The sequence below is a fragment of the Hemicordylus capensis genome, chromosome 2 (assembly GCF_027244095.1).
Source record: "Hemicordylus capensis ecotype Gifberg chromosome 2, rHemCap1.1.pri, whole genome shotgun sequence".
NCBI lineage: Eukaryota > Metazoa > Chordata > Lepidosauria > Squamata > Cordylidae > Hemicordylus > Hemicordylus capensis.
The window spans coordinates 368226988-368243273 of NC_069658.1; the positions used below are offsets into that span (position 1 = coordinate 368226988).

The 16286-nt window shown below is 42.4% G+C and overlaps 1 protein-coding gene across 4 annotated transcripts in view; it reads right to left on the reverse strand.

Annotated features, from left to right (window-relative positions):
• Positions 1-502: 502 nt before the first annotated feature.
• Positions 503-16286, reverse strand: part of SPDL1 (spindle apparatus coiled-coil protein 1) — a 41630-nt gene continuing 25846 nt past the window's right edge. For all 4 annotated transcript variants that reach the window (XM_053296480.1, XM_053296481.1, XM_053296479.1 and 1 more), the window contains exons 9-12: positions 15583-15683; positions 7521-7708; positions 5946-6243; positions 503-1163 (exon numbers count right to left, since the gene is read on the reverse strand). In XM_053296480.1, the coding sequence (XP_053152455.1) occupies positions 1010-1163; positions 5946-6243; positions 7521-7708; positions 15583-15683 (741 nt within the window). In that variant the 3' untranslated portion in view covers positions 503-1009. The remainder of the gene's footprint in view (positions 1164-5945; positions 6244-7520; positions 7709-15582; positions 15684-16286) is intronic.

The following is a 16286-nucleotide window of genomic DNA, read 5'->3' on the forward strand; positions in this document are numbered from 1 at the left end:
CATGTCAACTGGAGCATTCAATATTTCTACTAATAATAAGCCAGAGCCTGAAGAACTACTTGAGACATGTCCAAGGGCTGGTGTCAATCCAAGGGGCTTTTATTCTCATCAGAAGACCTATCACAACTTGCTTTTGAAACCGAAGGGGCACCTAGTAGAAAAAAAACTGTGTCTGACATGCTGATACGGTGTTTTGATTTGGTTTTTTTGGATCCTAGCCATGCTGGCTTGAGTGAATGTTATTAAGATCTTTTTCTGCATGACAAACTCAAGCATTTGCAGGGTACACTTATTTGAGTGAGAAAACAAACATGTGCTTTAGTCTGTCAATTATCAATGGGATGAAAATTGCTTAACAATAGCTGAACCCTGTTTTAGTTATTACAAAAGCACTGGCCTAACCAAGTGTCCAGAAGAATCTGCTGCATTCCTCTTTTCTTTCTTTTTTTAAAGTTCTGCAAAAACTTTTTTATTAATAAAAGAATGAAGATGACAAAATGAAAACAAGTTGAAAGCTTTATTTAAATTTAACGTTTGACAAAACCTTGAATACGTTAGTACATCTAAAAAGAGAAGTAATATAATGACACCTTGGGGTGGAAGCAACAAATATACAATTTGCTGTACCCATATAAACTTGTGACGTTACAATCCACTTGCTAGAAGTGTTTGGTCCTTACTCTTCCACAAATGTGAAGTATGCATAGTTGGATTAATATTTTGAAAGCTTCCTGAAACCATTACAATACTCACTAGTAAAGTTGCTGGCAGGTTTATTTCTTCTTGTAGACGATCGCCCGAATAATGTTACACAACCTATAACAACTTTAATGTTAGCTTTGAACAGTTTTGTTTCCGCATTACAGCTCTTTGGCTGACAAGTAGTACAGTCAATATGTAAGTCTGCATTTTTTACCCAAGGCCCTGAAGAACTAAGTCAAATTTTAGTTTCAATATATTCTTTTTCAGTCAAATCTATAAGGCCCTCAGTACAGAAGTAATATTCAAGTCACTGTTGAGTACACTGGGGTTCAGGAGCTTGTTTGGAAGACATGTATATTATAGGATATGTTTTCTTTTGGCTTTTCTTCTCATGCTTACTTGTATCTTCAACTGCGCCAACATAATTTTCTTCTGTCTCTACTTCAGGCTCAGATGTTAACCTACAGGTAAAGCAACCACTCGAGTTTCATTTTAAACTTAAACAACTGTGATATTTATCAACTGGCTGCCCAAAATATAAGCTCTTAACATATCATGAAATTATACCATGATTCCTAGTTCTCTTGTGTTATTAACTAATGTTAATAACAAAAGTTTATTAGCTTTTGAAAAGCAGACATTTACATCAAGTCATGCCAAACAAACAAGAAGCAGACATATAAGAAGCAAGCCCCAAAGACAAAGCAAGTAGCACAAGTGATCCAATTATATTATTTAGAGGCACAGTTGGAGGCTTAGCATCAGCAGTTGTACGAGTGGCTGACATAATCACACCAAACTTTAAACATTTGGTTCACAAGAAATTTGTTGTAACTTGGCTTGTACAGAGAGAATACTGAAACTGAGTATTATAGCATTTCATATCAGGATACCAGAGATTTTTGCTGTACAAGTTAAATGAAACTTGTACCTAGTCACTTGTCTTTAGTACGTAAGAACTGCCTCCAGGCAAACAGACAAGAAAGCTTGCATAAAGTGGAAGTGACTTTTTTCTCCTGTTTTCCAAGCCAATGTTGAGTACTAACTTAGGTGAGTGTGAGTAAACAGACAAAACAGAATTCCAGGCTAGTAACGTTGCAAGACAAGATTGTATAACAATATAAACAAGCATGCCATAGCCCCAAACTGGATTTCCCGTTGTCTGCTGTATACTCCAAGCACTGTGTCTGGGCAAAACTTGGAACAAACGAGTCAGAATACAAGATGTGTAATGCCAGTACTCTTACACTTACTTGCACGTTAATCTACTTGAAAAATAACTAATAGCTTTATAAATTCCTGCCATTGGTTGATATGTGTATGGAAATAGCGCCAAAATGATAGGCTGTAGGAAAGTGCAAGCCCCATTATGGTTCCAAGTCAACTTCAACCCTTTCTTCCCCTTGTACCCTACCTCATTCTTCTCTTTGGTTTTTGAAACCCCTGTCTTTGGAATGCCCTCCCCAGAAGGCCTTTGTCAGCCTCACTCTTGGCTTTGTTTTGAAAAGAACTTTAAAACTTCACTTTTTAAAGAAGCTTTTAAAGACTGGCTATACTTGTCATTTAGTTTTAATCCTGGCTGATGTTCTACTTCTCTTATATTAACTGCTCAGTCTTATTGTGTTTTTGGATGAGTCACAGTAGTTTATTGTCTTTTAGTCTTTTTTCACGGATTTTATGTTTTTATGCTTTTATTGTAAGCCATTCCAAGCAGCAGTGTGCAGTGTGGTGGGATATAAATATTTTAATTGAATTAAATAATAAAATAAACCCATGAGCCTCTGCAGTCAGGTTCTCTTCTGGATAGATATTATGCTGGCTGTCAGTCACTTCTTCATGTCTACATTCATTACTGACCCCTTGATTCTAGGCCTATTAACCAGTGTCCCCAATTCCTTTTTCCAACATGTTAGGGACAAATGCTGCCAGCCCGCTAGTGAGGAGGACCAGTGGACTTTTGTATTCCAGTTCAGAAAAAGGGACAAAGCAAAAGAAGCCTCCTCCTTCTGCAGACAGCATTTAAAGAGAGAAGAAATTGTATTTCTTCCAAATTCCCTGCACATGTCAGAGCGGGCAAGAAAAGGTAGTTTGTTTCACTTGTGTGGAGGTCTGCAAAGGAAGAAAAGAAACTCTTGTTGTTTCTAATCTTCTCCAAACTACTATGCAAGTGAAACTAAGCTCCCATCTTTTCCTTCAGTCTTCCAACACCAGCAAGGGATTTGGAAAGGAGCGGGGGTGGGTGGGTAAGGGGGAGATTCAAACCATACCAGTGTGGAGGTTTGGATAAGGTAAGTGGAGAGATACCTGCTGTTTCTTAGCTTATCTAAATCTCCAAGCAAGCAAGTCAAGACTGTGTCTCTTCCATGTCTTTCGGATGTGCTGGGAGGTAGAGTTTCCTATCTCTTGCACAGCAGTTTGCAGAGAGGCTCTCTCGTTGCCTTCTCTTTACTCTGGCATGAGTAAGACAAATTCCTGCCTCTCTCCAAACCTTTAGGTGGTTTGGAGAGGACTTGGGTGGAGTAGTGACAACAAGTAGGGGCTTGGCTAGTAAGCAAAGTTAATATTTGCACAACCCTTTTATTCATCCTTTCCTTAGTGTGGGATATGCTGGTTAATAGGTCTGGTAAACTGGACTGAGATAAGGACAGGAACTGATGCTAATTATTATTGATATCATAGAGACACACTGCTGGCTAATACAAGGTATGTTAGTACTATTCCTATGCAGTTCCTAGAAGATTGGGGAAAGGAAAGTGCCTTTCTCAAGAAAACACTGAAGGTTACCTAAACTCAGTCCATTGTCTTACCCCTCCTCCAGTTTTCAGGCAGTGATCTTCCACCCAGGCTGACAAAGCAGTGGAAGAAGTGGTGGTCAACAGAGACAGATTCACAGGAGATGTGGGATATTATAGAATTTTAATAACAGTGCATTTCAATATTTTAAATTTGCATTAAGCTAATCCACTCCAATTTTGCCTTGACAAAAATTAGCTACCAATGTTATTTAAGTAACTTATTCTGTCAGTCTTCAGCAGAATAATTTTAAGTTTTAAAAGCTGGATGTTTACTAGTTCCAGCTTCTTTCAAAATAACCAAGTCTAGAATTCCTTGAGCACATCATTAAGCCTTTATGGACATCTCTGTTCCCACTCCATAACATTCCTCTTGCATAATGCATGAACAGGCAAAGAAAAGGTTACCTCATTTCAAGAGTGCACACAACCACTATGAATATGAGAAATCCCTGTCTGCTTAAAAAATATGCTGCAATAAAAGCAGACCCAAGTTAAGCCATTTTAAGGAAATTACTAGTAGTAGAATGACTACATGTAGATTTCCCCTCACAAATGGGCCCAGTTCTAATACCCAGTATGAAGCGTTCCATAACCCCTCACAATCTCTCAAAATCTCATTCTGTCACTCAACATCTTTCCTTGAAAGATGTAATTATCCCTCCTCTGTATCCTATAATCTAGTGTCTCCTTTGACCACTGGAGATTAATTCTGTTTCACAGGCCAAGCTTTTCTCAAATATGCATTGCACATCTGACTACCATTCAGCTGATTCTAGCGTCCATCGTATCTTAAACCCATCACACACCTACCATTCACTTACATGCTTCATCTTTTTGAACAACTCTAGATCCCTTTTTTAAAGCTCAAATTCAATACACAGCTGACCTAGACTTTGTGGGATTATTTAGGTAGCTTCACTTCATTTAGGAAGTATCTGGGATTATATGATATATTTGTGTGTTTAGGACTTCCCATGTAACCCTGAGGAACAGAAGCTCCCTCCTGAAAGAAAGCTGATGTTGAGCAGGGACAGGTTTTGTTTTTAATCGAAGCTGCCAAAGACACCAAATTTAAATAGATTCATTCTTGCCTCTGATGGTATTTGCAAATGCAATAGCTCCCCCAGCCCAGGCTGTGCACTAGCCTGAGATGCCACTTATTTATTCCATTGTTACATCTGACAACCTTGTTTCATATTCTAACTTTGATCTTGATTTGTTGGCAGCCACTTGCTTTATCCATGGCAAGACCTTCTGAAGTAAAAGTAGTTTGGAAAGAAGTATAGTTACTGTACACACCCTATATCTAGGCCACAAGCAAAAGAAATGCCTCAAACATAGGCTTTTCATTGACCTAGCAAATCTAATGAACAAATTGAATGAGTAGCATTACCACAACATTATTCTGCTATAAGAATTTGAGAATTCCGACATTCTAGAAGGAAACCTCCATTGCTAGTTCCCACCTATTCTCCACAAAGCCATTTTTGTCAAGTCACATATTTCTCCCATTATTCAAGGCCACTTACATCTACATTTGCTTTACTTTTACTAAGCTACTATGATGAGCAGTATTGATGGGCACAATTTGATCTTTTGTGAACAAGACATTTTAAAAGCACGTATTTATTACTATGTTAGACACCAGACACTGTTAAGACATGATCTCTACTACCACCCAACGCAAGAGAGACTGCTTGTCCACTGTTGAAAACAACCCAGTTGTTAAAGACATCATAAGTGGTTTGCATTTGCACTATCCAGAAAAGCTACTTTGGGTATCTGGACAGATCAACCATTTAAGCCTAATCCTCCCAAGAACTTTAACAAGACAAAACCTGTAGTGAGTAGAACACACCACACTCTTGAGAGGAAAAATATAAAGCACTGTTAAAATAAATTCATCTTTACTCTTGAAGTAGAACATTAATATATTAAAAAACATTATATACTGTTAAGAAAAGCTTATGTAACTATTATTATCCCTCACTTATTTCAATATTAAATCACTATTACTTACTATGTGCTAAATGTACTTATAAGCCAGGTGTGTTTCATTTAGTCTGAAAGCCTCTATCAATACTGCTGATATACATCTGGGATAGCTATCCTACACTACAATGCTTTCCAACTTGAAAATGAGCAGGAAGCACAGTGCTATGAATACAACTGCTAATCCAGATGGAAAAATATATAGTGTAACCATTAGTTCATTATTACAGTGATTTAAAAAGTAAAACAGGAAGGTGTAAGTCCATGATTTAAGAGTCCTTTTTACCTTTTTTAAAGGATTTTGACAGTTTCAAAGTAGGCATTTGGAACTGGGGAATTACACTGCATGCAACACTGAGAAAGTAAATGAAGACGTGGATAGCAAAGTTCATGCAGCGAAAGAAAAGAGATGCAGGTCTGTGCTGATTGCCTTGTGCATACATATTAAACACTGACCTGGTGGAAGGAGATGGTCCAAGATTGTTCCCATCCTTATTTATAGATCCCCTGTCAAATTCTAGCTCTTTGATTTTGACTCTTTTCCTTTCAGGTTGATTACTTTTCTGTTGCATTGCTGGAGGGACAGCCACATTCATTGGCATAGCTTGAAGTGTAGTTTTCAGAGCAGCTTCGCTTACTTTTGCCTCTTCCTTGCTTTGAGACAGCAAACAAGCAATTTCACTCACAGAGGTTCTTCTGCTATTTAACTTATCACAAGCCATATCTCCATGAGCCTTCTTGAACTTGATTAACTCTAGGCAAAAAAAACCCCGAGTAATTCTTTAGACCAAATATATTTGATTGCCTAAATAATACATCTTACCTTTATCTATTTATTTATTTACCCACCCCTGAAAAGGCCTTTTGGATCACTGTGTGGAAAGATCTTGAGTTAAACTAAACCACAAAATCCCATGTCAGAATTCATAGCCAAGTCTATTCTTAGAAGCAACGCCTCACAGTCAAGCTATATCACTCAGAGCAATTGCAAGAGAAAAGAACATTCCCATGTTAGTCAAGCATTTTATGTAAATGCTTACATTAAAAGTTATACAAGTCTTTGCTAATTAGAGCATCACCCTACCCTGCTAGTGTAGGGAACCATTAATTGTTACCATCTGTGATTACAATCCAAGCTCAGAGCAAAGAGAGGTTGTACAGTACATCATTCCTTGAGAGATCTTCCAGCTGTTTGGGGTAAATTCCAGAAAACAATACAGAGCACTGGCTTCACTGGTTACTTTTGCACGTTTAAACATGCATTAGAAAGGTAATTACCCCAGAACTGATGAAGCCATCATGCAGTAACCCACACCAGGACATACAAACTAAGCACAAACATAAGATACATGGCTTTGATAAACACTGCCCTGCCACCCCTTCCCTCCAAACCTTATCAAGAAGCAGCTGCAGAATATCTGCTGCACAATATATTGCCTTCCAGCCTTCTTTCCCCTCTAGAATCAGTGGAGGCCTGCAGAGAAACCTCCTGAAAGGCCTGTTTTCCCCCGCACAGCCCCTGGCAAGAAAGTTCTGGGAATGGGAATGATGGAATGGGGATGATCATTACGAGCCTGGTCCAAGTTTGGGCTTGGTGCATAATGTTGTAAACCACCCAGGGACATGAGTTTGGGGTGGTATACAAATATACTAAATAAAGAATAACTAACTAACGAGTTCAGGAGTGGGCACTTACACATTTACCAGTATGAGCACCCCAGTTTTGAACTGCTGTGTGTCACTAAAACTAGACTGGTAGCTACTACACTCATAAGAAAGCACAATCTATGCTTGCTCTCATTGGTTTCAACTTCCACTTTAAGAAAGGGAGGGGACTGATGATTTGAGATTGGTTGATTCAACACTGCACTGAAAGAAATATCAGTTTTTGCAGGCAAAAGAAGTTCCCAACAAGTTCTTTCTTCATGGAGAGCCACATTGATCAAATCTTCTCCAATCAGAGGCCCTCCATAGCCCTTATAAGCAAAAGGGTTTGAGTTCTACTCCATGCAGGCAAATAGAAAGACTTACCTTCAGGCTCATACTTGATTCTAAGGTCATCAAGCAGCACTTGCAAGTTTATGCTCTCACTTTGGCAAACCTCCAGTTGTCTTTCACTTGCAAAAAGCTTCCGTTCCATTTCCAAAACCCGCTGACTTTCAAACAATGCTTTCATCCGCTGTAAAGATAATTCACTTTTCAAATTTTCTACCTCCTTACTGTTGAGAGAGAGAAAGAGAAAAAGAGAGGTGGCAGGGGGAGAGCTGAGTATGACAAAAATTAAAATCCCATCAGAAGTAAGAACGCAGCTCAGGCCTGGACTAACTTGCTGCCATACAGCATAGAGAATGTGTGCAGTCGTGCACTGCCTGAGCAACTGCATGGCTAAATCCAGTCCATGTTCCTGCAGAAAGCTCTGTTGTGCTGCAATCTGATGTTGTGCAAGTGCAGTTGTGTGACGCTGCATCCATTATTTTCAATGGATGTCACATGGCAAAACTGTGCTTGTTCAACTTCCAAGTTGTAGTGGGACAGGGCTGTGGGGTTTAGATGCACAGCAGCTGGGCAGCGTTCAAATAACTGCATTTTGCTGCACTGTATGTCAGCGATTGTCTTTCACAATTCAATCTCTGCACCAGTGAAATCCTCACTTCTTATTCACCCTGCCAATTTATGTACCCAGTGTTAAGAAAGAATAACTTGCAATAAAAGTTTCTAGGAAGATGGCTAGAGGTCAAAATCCAAAACAGAATAAGTAGCTCAATCTAAAAATTACCCATAACAATATACAGAGGGTTCTAAATTCAAACAGTCATAGGTTTTTAAGGCAGTACTAAGGATACAAGGCTAATATACAGTTAGCATTAAAGAACCTCTGTTGCCAAAAAACTAACAAATGAAGGTAAGTCCCACTATTCATTGGAACAGACTATAAGGAATACAGCCACTTTATACTCCACTAATTATTACTGTTAATCAAACACTTTTGACTATTTTGTCTTTGTACAATCTGAGCCAGGATACACAACAGCAAAACAAACATCAGGTTGCTTACCTGTAACTTGGGTTCTTCTAGTTGTCGTATGGGCTCTTACACAATTGGGCTTTGTACCTGCACAGAGACCTGTCTTTCCAAGCTAAAATTTTCTCTCTGAAATGGGTGGTAGCCCCGCCTGCTCTGGAGTAGTACACATGTGTCCCAGCAGTCCTCCTCAGTCACTGAGTCCAGTGACCTAAAAGACAGAGGGGAGGATGGGTGGGCGTATAGCATAGATGACCACTAGAAGAACCAAAGTTACAGGTAAGCAACCTGATGTTCAACGTGATCTCTGTGCTCAACACGACTGGGCGAATAGCAAACTGCACCCTGTGCAAATCTTACCTGGAGGTGTGACTTCACGCAAAGAGCGACTGTAAGACTGCAGTACCAAAGGCAGCGTCCCTGCAGGAGCAGATGTCTAAGGCATAGTGCTGCATAAAGGAGTATGATGACACCCATGTTTTGGGTCTCCATTCTGGAGCAATAAGTGTGGCACTGGGCATTCAGGTAGAAGGCGAAGAGGTCTACCTCTGGGTGGAACCAACTCTGAAAGAGAGCTTTGAGAGTCTGGAGGTCTAGCTACCACTCATGTGAGATGACTCCCGCTCTGCTGAGAGTATCCACCTTGAATGTTGGCTCTGCCCTGTATATGAATGGCTCTGGATATGATGGAGTGCCGTACACACCAGTGCCAGAGGTCCATGGCCAGGTCAAGTAGGGTTGTGGAGGTCATTCCTCCCTGCCTGTAGAGGTAGGATTTTGCGTTAGTATTGTCAGTTTGAATAATGATGGTATATCAAGCCAGGAGTGGCAGGAAACCGCAGAGAGCTTTGAAAATAGCAGAGTTCTAGATAATTGATGTGGTGAGCAGCCTCCGACTCTGGTGACCGTCCAAAGACTCTGAAATTAGAGGTGCTCCATGTGTGCTCCCCAGCCCGTATCCGAAGCATCTGTAGTCAGAACAAAGTGGGGAGGTGGAAGATGGAATAGAGACCCAAAAGATAGGTTGTGGGGGTCTAGACACCAGCAGATGGATAGGCAAGCATGTAGTGGTACTCACAGCCAGTGACTTTGAGAGTCACATTGGGGGTTAAAGTTGTGTAGAAACCGGTGTTGTAGTGGTCAGGATCTGAGCCAAGCCTGAGGAAGTATGTGAGTGGTGGAGGCCATATAGCCGAGGAGGAGGATGCAAACCCTGTGGCAATGGTGGGTAGACAATGTAGTTGTCAGGGAGAGGATAGACTGAATCCTGCATTCAGGTAAGTACACTCTCTCATGGGCGGAGTTGAAGAGGAGACCTAGGAAATCGATGCAACGTGTTGGTGTGAGTTTGGATTTCTTGTAATTGATTTGGAGGCCGAAACTGGTTAGGAGGGATATGGTGGGTTGGAGTGCCTACCAAAGGTCATGCTACCAAGAACCAGTCTAAATATAGGAAGAGTTGTATGCCCTGTTGCAGTAGAAACACCATGATGGGAGCCATACATTTTGTAAAGACATGTGGTGCTGAGGTGAGGCCAAAGGGCAGATCCTTGAACTAATAAGTCTTGACCTGTACAGTGAAGTGGAGTTAACAGCGGTGTTGTGGGCAGATGACTATATGGTAATACATGTCCTTGAGATCCAAGGAGACAAACCATGCACCTCCGTGTAGGAGGGTGAGGATGGTAGGTATGGTGACCATCCAGAAGCACCTGTAGATTATGCAATGGTTGAGCTCTCAAAGGTCTAGGATGGGGCAGAGGCCTCCATCTGTCTTTGGGACTATGAAGTAGGTGGAGTAGAAACCCTGGGAGTTCAGGTTGAGAACCAGTTCTATTGTTTATCTAGTAGCGATCTGACAGCTAAGTAGGGATAGAAACCATAGGAACAGGGAGGTTGAGTGGGGGTATGGAAGAGAGTTCCAGAGTGCAACCAATTCAGATGATTGTGAGGACTACAAATCTGATGTGATTGACTCCCAAGTCGGGAGAAAGGCAGGTCCCGAGTAGGCAATGGAACAAGGAGTCACTGCTTTTTGGTGAAAGCAGGTGCTGGTCTGGACTTTGGAGCGGACTAGCACTGTGTGGTGAAAGAGGGTCATCTCCCATAGGGTTGATATCCTGGAGAACGAAAGGAGCGATCCCCCTGCTGAAAGAGCTGTGGGGGCTGCTGTGGAGGTGCCTGGTTCCATCCGTTGGACCTGTAAGGTCTGACAGCCTGGGGCTGGTGGCTCATAATAGAGTGAGCGGTCTTACAGAAGAGTTGAAGCTTTTGAAGGGTTTCATTGGTCTTTTCTAGGGCCTCCCCCTCAAAGGGTAGATCTTCTATACGAGTGCACACATCATACACCAGGCCAGAGGAACGCAACCAGGCATGCCTGTGAATGGCTACAGAGCTGGACATGACATTAGTCGCACACTCAGTGGAGTGTCTTACTGCATGAAGCTCTTGTTTAGCCAGTTATGCTGCCTCTTTTAAAAACACCTTGGCGGGTTCCTTCTTGTCCCGAAGTAGGTGATCCAAGCAGGGTGCCATGCGCTCCCAAAGGAAGTGGTTATGTTGGGCATTGTACGCCTGATCATTGACAATCCGGAGGTGGAGAGCAGAGGAGATGGAGTATAAGCACCTGCCAAATGTTTCCAGCTTTCTACCCTCTCTATGGCGGGGGGCGGGGGGGGGTAGAAGCTGGGCAAGACCTATTCTTGGACAGAGATGATTCAACCACCACTGAATTGGGTGTGGGGTGTCTCAACAAAAAGGCCCGTCTGTTCCTCCTCAGTGTGAACACAATAGAAGCTTTCAAGACTATTGGTGGGATGAGGCTATGAAGAGGGTTTCAGTCAGCATGACTTTGTGATGTCTAGTAAAGCTGCTTTCAAAAGGGAACAAAACAGGAGCTCTCATGTCCATCTCAATGAGGCCAAACAGGAGGGTCTGGATCTGCCTTGTTTGGTTGAGAGAGCTGGACCCCTAATGACTAAGTCATGCAGGAGATATAATCTGCATATTGTCTATAGTCCTCTGAGGACAAAACAGGCATCTGGTCTAAAAGAAGATCAGGTGGGCTTGAGCCCAGAGATGTTGGATCAGATCGTGGAGAGTGAGCATCAGCGTCATCATACTCTGTTTCTGGGTCACAGGAACCTGGCTCTGCATGCTGGGTCTGGTCTAAGGCTTCTGAAGTGTGCTCTTCATGATCCAGGGGTGGCTCTTGTTGTCTAGGAGGTGGAGGCATACCCATCGTGATGTCTGGGCACCCTGGTGGATGACCGAGGCAGGTAGCAAGAGCGGTCTCTATACATAGCCTCATAATCCCACTAGTCCAGCTGGGAGTGGCGCTGGGCATAGGCCGGGGGGGGGGGGGGCGGCGCTGCCAGGTGGTGTCATAAAAATCCCATTGCCTCTGGTGGTAGGATGGATCTAGTTAGTAGGATAGGCTGGTCCTTTGTCCCAATTGGAGTAATACTGGTCAATGTAGGACAACTGGCTGCAGCCTGACAAGAGGGAAGAGGGACCTGCCCAGCTAGGAGCCCTACTGGAGTGTGGGTAGCGGGCCTCGAATTCGGCTTCTTGGAGCCCAAGCATGGGTTCATATCTGTGCTCCTCTTGGCCCTCTTCAATGTCCGATGGTTCCTTGGGATCATCGAGGATGTCCTCAGCTTCAGAATGAATATAGTGTCAATGCTCGGGTTCGAGACCTTTTTCTGGTTCAAAACCATCTTCAGTATCAAGGCAATCCTCTACCTCCTTGGGATCTGGGTCAAAAGCGAGCTCTTTGGGATCGATGGGATTTGATTGATGTTGCCCCGTCTCCAATTGTACAGTTACCCTGCATTTCTTTTTATGTTTAGCCGGAGCTTCCTGAGTAGGAAATTTTCACTTGAGAGGCTGAGCATCCTCCATGGGTTGTCATTGCTGCTGCTGCTGCTTCTACAAGAGAATAGGAGCTTACCAAGTCCGAGGGCTTAGGGACCAAAGACACAGAGCCCATAGACCAAGTAGTGGAGGCCATTAGGACCGAAACGGCCATTTTGGGAGCCATAGGCTCGGAGGTCTGCTGGGGAGTGGGAGCGGCCACATCCCCAAGGATGGTGGCAGGAGTGAAGGGCTGCAAGCCCGCATCGGGCGAGTAAGTCTGATGTTTGCATTTCAGGAGCTTTTGAAGGAAGCGCTGACTACTGAGAAGATTTAAGCGCCTGTTCCCAAGCCACGGCCTAAGGTGGGAGGCATGATTTTTTCTTGCTTTCTTGGTGAATTTAGCAAAGTGAGAGCAAGTGTCGATCTTGTGTGCCTTACAGCGGCTGTATCCATCCATGGAGGATAGCTTAGCCCTGCACCGAACGCCAAATTTGAATGTGATACAAAGGAAAATTGCCCCCCCCCCCCCAGCTCGGAGCAACTCACAGATGTGTCGATCTGTCAGTGGATGAAGGAAGACTGAGGAGGACTGCTGGGACACATGAGTACTACTCCAGAGTGGCTGGGGCTACCGTCCATTTCAGAGAGAAGATTTCAGCTTGGAAAGACTCTGATGAGGTCTCTACACAGGCGCAAAGCCCAATCATGTTGAGCAGAGACCATGTCGAAGAACAGTAAATTGCAAAGGGAGAGCCAACAAGGTACCAGCAAAGGTAATCCCTAACTGCTCAAACCTTTCCATCTTGGAAGAAACAGATTAACTGGACCCATTTCAGGCAGGCTATGGGGTTGAACCTACCTTGGTTGGCCTGATTATCGATCTTCAGCTAAGAACTGACAGAAGGAGTGTGACTGTTGGTTCTTTGGGGCCCCTTGACAGCTTTTGGTACCATCAACCATGGTATCCTTCTGAACTGTCCGGGGAAGTTGGAAGAAGGTGATTCTGTTCCTACCTTTCAGGCAGACTCCAGATGGTGTCATTTGGAGACTGTTCTCTTCAAAGTGAGAGTTTCTTTATGGAGGCCCACAGGGCTCCATACGATCTCCACTGCTTTTTAACATCTACATGAAACCACTGAGAGAGATCATTAGGATATCTAGTGCAGGCAGCTATCAGTATTCTGGTAACACCCATATCTACTTCTCCATGTCAACTCATTTAGAAATGCCATATCTTCCATATATAAATGCCTGTAGGCAGGCAGTAATGGGCTGGATGAGAAATAAACTGAGATTAAATCCAAACAACATGGAGGTAATTATTGTAGGGAATCATATCTCAAGAGATGGATTAGATCTGCCTGACCTGAAGGGGGTTACACTCTTCCAAAACAGGTATGCAGTCTGCAAGTACATCTTGACCCAAACCTCTCTTCGATATATCTACAGTTTAGGTGGTGACCAGGAGTGCTTTTTATCAGCTTGCACTGATACACCAGCTACATCCATTTCTAGAAGTAAGTGACCTTAAAAGAGTGGTGCATATACTGGTAACTACTGCAATGCACTTTACATTGGGCTGCCTTTGAATGTAGTCCAGAAACTGCAACTGGTGCAAACAGCAACCAGGTTGGTCTCCAGAGCAGAGGTGTATCTAGGGCAAATAGTGCCTAGGGCAAGCATTGAAATTGCGCCCCCGTCCAAACATCTGACGCCCATCTTTCAGATAACTTTACCATAATATCAGCGGAAAAATACAAGTCTAAAGGCTGGGGGGGGTGTCTGCAAAGGTTCCCCCTCCCCCCTGCTGGCCTCTAGGGCCTCACAAGGACCATTTAAGCATGTGCGGTGGCCATTTAAAAAAAAAAAATTCCAAAAAATTGCAGCTGAAAACAAAATGGCCACCACGAATGCTCAAATGGCCTCTGTGAGGCCTGGTATGGCCTAGTGCCTCACAGAGGCCATTTGAGCATGTGCAGTGGCCATTTTGTTTTTGGCAGCCTTTTTTTAAAAAAAATTAATTTTAAGAAATGGCACCCCCTTCAAGTGGCGCCCGGGGCACATGCCCTGCCTGCCCCACCCTAGATACGCCCCTGCTCCAGAGTAACTCTGGGAGACCACAATACTCCCATTTCAAAAGAATTACATTGGCTGTCAATAAGTTTCTGGGTGAAATTCAAAGAGTTGATAATTAAATAATAAAGCCCTGAATTTTAATAGAGTGCCTTCTTCTCCATCAGCTTCACAGCTAATTAAGATCATCTGGCAAGATCTACCTGCAGTTGCCACCAACTCGTCTGGTGGCAACTCAAGGTAAGGCCTTCTCTATAGCCACCTGAGACACTGAAACACACCCCTTGCTGAAATAAGAGCATTAACACCTCTAGCAGCTTTTAAAGACAATACTTGTGCAACCAAGCTTTCTGTTAAAATGTTTTAATTGTTTTTTAATGTATTGTTTTGTTTGACTGATTTAATTCTTGTGGGTTGTTTTTTTAATAGATGTGCATACTGCCTTGAGACATGTTTTAGCAGTATAAAATGTGTTCATTAAATAATGAATGAATGAATGAATGAATGAATATTAGGGTCCTGTCCTTTTCACACAGACACCAATACAAACCAGTTGTGTGCAGGAGCTGAAGTATGGTCTGTATAGAATCCCAAGAATCTCAGTGGGATTAACCCAGTGGAGGTTCTCCCAACCATCATACTTGTGTATTGCATGTGGTGGGTGTGCAGACTGGATAGCATTATTATGATGTTCTTGCAGTTACTATGCAACGTGTATGCCTTTCATGCACATTATGTGGAGGTTTCAATCTGCAATATCAGGATTGGTAACAGGTCAACTGTGGGAGAGGCCCCTGCCCTTATTTCTTATGTGTTTTACTTTCTTGCTGGCGGAACATAGGATCACAAATCTTTCACAATAGTGCCAGCACTAGCATAATGTGACCATAGGATCAGCCTGCCTGTGATGTGGTACTGTGTTTCTCTCTATATAGAAAAGATAATGTAGACCCAGAATTTCAATTTTACAGAGGCAGTGGTTTCAGCAGTGCTTTTTCTTTAAATTAACCAAGGATAAAAACTAAGGCGAGAGAATATCACATCTAACATGTATTTAGACAAGAACTGAACACTGAAACTCAGATTTGAGATGCTTAAGATCAGATTATTCTTTCTACACTTCTAACTCATACTACTTACTCTGAATTCTCGAGCTTCATTTGGAGCAAATCAGTGTAGTAGCCATTTTCAGATTCTGAAGTATTCAAAACCATCAATTCTCTTGAGTTTTCAGATACCTTCTGGGGAGACAATTACAACAAAACTGAAACTCAACAATTTGCCTTCAGCCACTTTCAGTATTCTGGATTTAATTATCAGTTTTATTAATGGCAAAATTAAAAAAAACATTGATAGCATTAGGATATAAAAATCTGCATGACAAATTTAATGCCTCATTAAGTTCTTATTGGGGGAAATTAGGCAAGTCCTCATAATTTTTGGTAACTTAATATCTAAAATAACCTTGCAAAGAAGGAAAATGATCAGTCCATAAAAGATGCCAGAAGACCACAGTTCAACTACAGGTATTACCCTCCAAGGGCAAAATCAGAGTACTAGATTGCAGGAATCTAGTAAGTGCTCACCCTGCCCCATAGTATGGGGTTAAGGTTTTCTTTTTGTTTGTTTGTTTATAGAGGATACTAGATCGTTCTCTGTTCCCTTATACAAAACATTAGGAGAGATGGTCAGATCTGTGCTTGGGTTATATAACAATTAGGGGCAAACAAATGGGCAGAGTAGATGGGCTCCATACCATATTGTGTGTTGTAGCTGTTGCTGGTGTCTATCTTATGTTTTTTTAGATTGTGAGCTCTTTGGGGACAAGGAGCCATAGTATGTAT